Source organism: Enoplosus armatus, chromosome 16 (genome assembly GCF_043641665.1).
Source record: "Enoplosus armatus isolate fEnoArm2 chromosome 16, fEnoArm2.hap1, whole genome shotgun sequence".
Lineage (NCBI taxonomy): Eukaryota > Metazoa > Chordata > Actinopteri > Centrarchiformes > Enoplosidae > Enoplosus > Enoplosus armatus.
The window spans coordinates 3,253,688-3,260,350 of record NC_092195.1 but is presented as its reverse complement, the minus strand read 5'-3'; the positions used below and the strand labels follow the sequence as shown (position 1 = coordinate 3,260,350).

At 41.4% G+C, this 6,663-nt stretch overlaps 1 protein-coding gene across 1 annotated transcript; it reads left to right on the top strand.

Moving 5' to 3' along the window:
- Window positions 1-1,477: 1,477 nt before the first annotated feature.
- LOC139298726 (stathmin-like) lies at window positions 1,478-3,106 on the top strand. The gene is made up of 4 exons (XM_070921455.1): window positions 1,478-1,497; window positions 1,578-1,750; window positions 2,011-2,202; window positions 2,300-3,106. The coding sequence occupies exons 1-4, from the start codon at window positions 1,482-1,484 to the stop codon at window positions 2,360-2,362; spliced, it is 444 nt and encodes a 147-aa protein (XP_070777556.1). The 5' UTR covers window positions 1,478-1,481; the 3' UTR covers window positions 2,363-3,106.
- The last annotated feature ends 3,557 nt before the right edge of the window (window positions 3,107-6,663 follow it).

Genomic DNA, 6,663 nt, shown 5'->3' with positions numbered 1-6,663 from the left:
GGCTGGTTGGCGGGCTGTTAGCCTATTGTACGGTGGGAGACATGGGCACAGTTGGCACCGACAGACAGTCAGTCAGACAGACAGACAGACAGAGGAGGGTAGGCTTGGGAGACTTCTTTTCATGTCTGAATTTTTGTGGGGCTCGGTCCCTTTTTTTTTTTTTTTTGTCAATTATAAACCTTCTACACCAGTTTGTGTGTGTGTGTGTGTGGGCAAACCATTTTATTATTCGACATTTTGTGTGTGTGTGTGTGTGTGTGTGTGTGTGGGGACATAACCTGCCGTCAGCTCGTCTTTGTTTGCAGCTGCTCGTCACGTTGCCTTCAAAGGCGCCTTTGTTTGCTGCCGCTGCTTGTTATGCTTGAGCTAATGACACCAAGAAAGCTCACTGAGAAACAGACATATATATACAGACATCTGGATATATATTTTGGCATTAAGACAAAGTCAGATCAGCAGCTCACCAAATGCCAACCGTGGGTGCAGGCTTGGTGTGGCAAGGTGTGGGCATTCACCAAACCTTTCTTCTACTTCTGTCAAAATTTTAAAATTTTTGTATTTCATTTTTTTTTTAGGAAAGCAAACATCATTCAAATGCCATATTTAGCTAGTTGGTAGCCTTTATGAAATATCAGGGGAGGGGTCTTTTTCACTCAACAACCCCATTTGATTTTTGGTGCTCGTTAGACTCACAATAACCCCTTGACCAGATGACACGACAGCTGCTGTCATTTCCCCCCCCCCATGTGAATTATATATTGATATATATATATATGATATTACTGGCATTACAATCATCCAGCTATGCGGGCTCGCCTTGCGTGGTCCCTCCGCATGTTCAGCCCACCCCTTGCGGCTCCAACACATGGTGCAAGGAACAGGTGCTCCCTGATGATCATTTCCCTCTTTTCCCTCGGATGTGCTCACTAATCTCATCGGGGATGCTGTGTATTGGGCTGTTCAGCAGGCCGAGTCCAGGCCCGTCTGCACCTGCCGCTGCCTGCCGTGCCCACCCTGATCACAGCCTTTTTGTTTCAACACAATGTGGCTGATGTCGTTCTTTAACAATTAACGCGGCGGTAGGTAGGCTTTTAACCCCCCCCCCCCACACACACACACACACACACACCCTTCGTCTGACGAAGCGGTTCAAGTGCTCACAGATTGATCCGAATATCGTTGATGCCACGAGTTAAAACAAACAATGGTGCGTGTGTGGATCACATGCAGTCATTGAACGCCGGCGCCGTTGTTGTGTGGATCGATGGGCGGTGGTTGCTTGCAGTGCTGAAGACGGCCATGGGGTGTTGCCACTGTGCCTCGGCTTATTTAGATGGAGACGGTGAAACATCCGCTAGAGGTCACTCATTTTAGAGCCATCTGCTGATATGAACTCATCAGACAATGGCTCACAATCGCATTAATCTGACTTTTTCTTATATTTCCCCTTCAGGTAAATTGACCTGCAGCGCACTCTTAAAATGGCAGCCTCTGAAGGTGAATTTATATCTTAAAATTAAGATTTTAATGTAAATTATTGCTGGAGTGTTGCTTTACCTTTTTTTCTGTGTGTTCAGATATCCAGGTCAAGGAGCTTGACAAGCGCGCCTCTGGCCAAGCCTTTGAGGTCATCCTGGCCACTCCTGCCCCAGATGCCAAGGGCGACTTCCCCCTGTCTCCTCCCAAGAAGAAGGACGTCTCATTGGAGGAAATTCAGAGGAAGCTGGACGCTGCGGAGGAGAGGCGCAAAGTAAAAATGCACTCACTGTAATAAACCTTGAGCCCAGAGTGTCCTAGAGATGTAAACATACATGAATATACATCTTAAATATGAGCTGTTTAAATCTGAAACCCATTTTAGTCTGTTAAATGCTGATGAACTCTGAGTGCTTGTGGTGGATGTTGGGCGGAGAAATGAAAATGTGCTGGAGCTAACATTCTAATATATATATATATATATATATATATATATATATATATATATTTCTTTTTTTTACCATCCTTTTTCAGAACCATGAAGCCGAGGTTCTGAAGCACTTAGCTGAGAAGCGTGAGCATGAAAAGGAAGTGCTCCAGAAAGCTATGGAGGAGAACAACAACTTCAGTAAGATGGCAGAAGAGAAGCTCAATCAAAAGATGGAGGCCAACAAAGAGAACCGCACAGCACTTATGGCAGCGATGAATGAGAAATTCAAGGAGAAGGTCAGTGTTTCAGTCCATGTTAAATGGATGAACTTAACCTTTTTTACCACCGGGATGTTGGAAGTTAACCCTTCATTTTTTTTCTGTTCTTTAACAGGACAAGAAGTTGGAGGAGGTGCGAAAGAACAAGGAAACCAAAGAGGGCACTTCGGAAGACTGAAAGTTACAAACGGGGGATTGTATAGGGTTTTTTACGTATCCAAAGATTGATTTATTTTTTGTTCAGCCAGTATTTTTGTTGTGTTCACTACCCACCTTTTTGAAATAAGAAATACAAGTTCCACTTTGTGAATTTTTTCAATTCTCCTGCTATAAGTGTACTTGCGCTGGTTTTACGTGTGGATCACCCCCCCCCCCCCCCCTTTTGTTGAGTCTAATCCATTTGATATGTAGCTTGTCAGTGCAGCTTCTGCCCTTTTTGAAAATTAGCAGTGTGTACTTATCCTTTTTGAGGAAGCATGTTTCTATGCATAGGTCTTTAATCCCTGCCTATTTCATAGTGCGTTTTGAAAATGTTCCTGTGAACCACACCTGTTCTCGGCACTTACTGTATATTTAAAAAAAATAAAATAAAAGTAGCACAAGGTTTGATCAAGGCGTTGGCTGTTATACATGCAGGTGTTTAGTGCAGCTTTGCTACCCAGACTCTGCTGGTGTGCTCTTGCAGATCATGTTTTGTGCCGCTGCTGATTCTTCGCTTTTGTAACATGGAGTTGTCTTCAAAGCACATGACTTCTTGCTGTATAGCTGTGAATGAACATGCCAGGCATGTAAATGGATGTCATCTGGAACATCACTGAACAGGGGCCCTACACATGGAATGCAAAAGAGCAATACACTTCGGCATCTCAATAGATACAGTGGCTAGTTGACTTGAACTGTTGTACTAAAACAAATAAAACTAAAAAAAAAAACTAAACGCACTGTTTTGCTTGCTGTTGAAACTACTTGTGTCATACTTTGATTGTTGTACTGTGGAAGGCAGCGGGCTGAGCAACAATGCATGTACTCATTCCAGTTTCCGTCAAAAGGCTTTAAGCCTTCCAGTCAATGAGACTGCATTTGTAAGGTTTGGTCAATCTTTAATGGCCTTCAATAACATGGCACTGAACTAAGATTGGCCACCTTTTTGGATATTGATGTGTTCCTGTGGAGTAACCGATCCTATACAGCTACAGTGGACTGTTATTTAAGGACTATCAGAGGTATGTTGCTCCCTGCTGGGGGAGAGGCGGAACGACTAAGCACTCAGTATTTACAAATTCTCCAACTGTAGTACGGCATTAAAAATACTGGATCATCTCCGCAGATGCGGTGAATTAATACTTCAAGATGACGCTGCTTTTGAAAATGAAATGAAGTCCAGCATTTTGAAAGCGACAGTGCTTCATGTTTACGGCGATGCACTGTAGGTGTGCATCAGCGACATCGCTACACAAGATCCCAACTCGTCCAGCTTCCTAGAAACTGCAGTCTTTGTCTCCCTCTGCTGGTGGTTAGATTAAAGCCCTGGGTATGAAATAGGCTTCCTAAAAAGCTGAATCAAATGAAATGAGACGCCATGTTTGGGGAATCATGCACAAAGATGTTTGATAAATATGGTATTTGTTTTATTCTGGCTCAAACGATTCAAAGAAGATGAATAGCGCTACAGATCTGAGAACGTGGGCAGACCTGAAACAAGTCAGATTACAATGATGTTGAGATACAAAATACTGAGTTGCACATACAGTACAACTCAGTCACAATTACAAAAGTGAAGGCCATCTTGGAGTCAATATTATATAGCCCTATCAAAGACTTGTCTCAGAGGACTATACAATCGGTTCACCACATTGCGCCCTCTATCCCTGAACTCTTCATGTGGATAAAGAAAAACTCCCGAAAAAGAATCTCACTAATGAGTGCTCCTCTGATTGGCAGCCATGCTTAAGGAGAGACGAAGTATTCAGATCATTTAATTCTTGAATAAAAGCAGCAACACTGCACAAACAAAAAAAATACTCCATTGCATGTAAAAGTCCTGCCTTCAACACCCAAAAGTGCAGAAGTGTTTGCAACAAAATGTCAAAGTACCCATGAAGCAGAATAGCCCCTGTCAGTGTTGGTTATTGATGCATAAATATGTAATCAGTACTTTAATGTTGTAGTAGGTTGAGGTGGACCTAATTCTGCTTTATATTCTGCTGGGTAGTTTAATCTATAGCAATGTATCATACATGAACTCATGTTATGTCTGTAAAATATTAATCTGAAAGGTAGCAACTATAGTTGTTAAATGACTGTGAAGGAGTAAAGTATATTAGAAGCAAAAAACCCGGAAATACTCAAGTAAAGTATATGTACCTCAAAACTGCACTTACTGTAGTAGTACTGAATCAAAACCTGAATGGTGTTTTTTTTATTTTATCTTATTATAATCTTAGAGTCTGAGGAGATTACTTTTTATTATGTCACACCCCAAAGTTCAGTTCTCACATTGTAGGAACTGGAATATGTTGTTTCTAGCAATCACTTTAACGGGCCAGTAGAGGGCAATGTTGCTCTTTACTTTCTCTCTCTCTCTCTGAGTATCCATCATATCAGTTAATATAAGGACTCTTTGAAATTGTTTTGTTTTCTTTCACCAAAAGCCTGCTTTTGCAGATTGCAGCAGCACATTTCCCAAGCACCTCACTAAGCAGTAATCAGGACTATTTAGTTGCATAACTTAGTAACTTTGTATGAGTAATGGACTTTCTCAAACATTAGGCACAAACTGTACCCCCATTGCACGTGGGTGGCTTCCAGAAACCCAAACTAGATCTAGTACTGAATTGTAGGACTATACAACACTCTGAACATATTTTACTTAAGTAAAAGAAAAAATACAACGATGGAAAAGTACTCAGTTACGCACAAAATTCTTGTTTTAATGTTTTCATTGTTAAAGTAAAATGATATAAGTAAAATACATACTTCATGTATTGGCCATGTACATATTTAACACATACTGTGGATCATTGGTTTGTTATTGCAGATGCAGCAACATGTAAGCATAAGTTTATTGTCACAACTGCTCAAAAAAGAACAAACTTAACTCAAGGTCCCCTTACTCGCAACTTCGTCTAACAGTTTTCCTCAGTTGATGGAGTTTGCTCAGTTGTAATAGACATAGCTCCATAGTTCCATAGCAGGCCGCCATATATATATATACTTAGGTCACATGATGACTACTGGGCAAACTTCATCTGCTGAGGAAGACCTTGGGATGAGGTTGATATCACAGAAAAAAAGCAAGTAAGGGGACTTTGAGTTCAGTTTTGTTTGTTTTTTGGGCTGTACTGCTCAGTCTTCTTCAGTGAGGCTGTACTTACACACAGTAGTGCTTTGAGTTGCACGCTAGCACATCTTAGTTTGGCATGTTAGTATGCTAACATTTGCTAATTATAAGTCAACACTAACTACAGCATGGGAGTGCCATTCCTTTTGCAGGTCCACCAACGTCTAGGACAGATTCAAATTTTGCCTTGGTGGTGGCGCAAGAGGAAGAGGCAGGGAATCACCAAAGTCACTGGGGTTCATTCTCTGGGGTGCATATCTGAAGCAAATTACATGACAATTCATATGATAGTTGTTGAGATATTCCACTAAAAGCCAAAAGTGTCACCCTGCTGGTGCCGCTAGAAGAAAAGTCAGTGGGGCAAAATCAGTAGAATTCAATCTCTGGGGACCACGAATGTTTCTACAAAATTGAATCTCCATCCGACCTGTAGCGTCTGAGATACTTCCGCCTGGACTACAGTGGTGGACGGACAGACCTACCATCATTGTCATCCCTACAACCACACTGCTAGCATGATCATGTTTTAACATGTTAATCTGCAGAGTAACTAGTATATATCATAGCTGCCAACTAAATATAGTGGAGTAAAAAACTGTAGTTAAATAAAAGTATGGAGTGAATATAATAGAAATACTCGAGTTCAAGTACTTCAAATTGTACTTACTTACAGAACTCAACCTATGTGGGGAGATAAGTTTGGAAACTAGAAATGAAAGGTCCATAAACCCCTAAAACACCTTCAAGAACCCCTGGAAGTCCCAGTTCGGGAGCTGCTGTCTCGGCTTACATATCAACTGTGAAGTATATTAAAAAATATTTAAATCCTGTAGACTTCCTGTCAAACCTTATAAGCCCATATAAGAGCCCCGTCTCCTAACAGAAAGTACCTGGCTGAACACATGCTGTGTGTAATGCAAGTGACAATCAGGGTGTCACGGCGAAGCCTGGCAGTTGTCTGAAAGCAGAACAAAAAAGAAAAAAAAAAGGAGTGACAAAAGAAATATCACAGCGTTTAAAGTCCTTGTCGGAGAACTCATTCTCCGTGTCTGATTTTCCATGCTGTTCTCGCACAGAGGAGAGTAATTACGAAAAATCTATTGAGACTCAACACTGTTGAAGAAAGGAATGTGTGGGTT

Excerpts from the sequence above, each read along its gene's own strand:
- LOC139298726 (XM_070921455.1), top strand. Across the intron at positions 1,751-2,010 it reads CTGCGGAGGAGAGGCGCAAA|AACCATGAAGCCGAGGTTCT; the intron begins GTAAAAATGCAC and ends ATCCTTTTTCAG. Across the intron at positions 2,203-2,299 it reads ATGAGAAATTCAAGGAGAAG|GACAAGAAGTTGGAGGAGGT; the intron begins GTCAGTGTTTCA and ends GTTCTTTAACAG.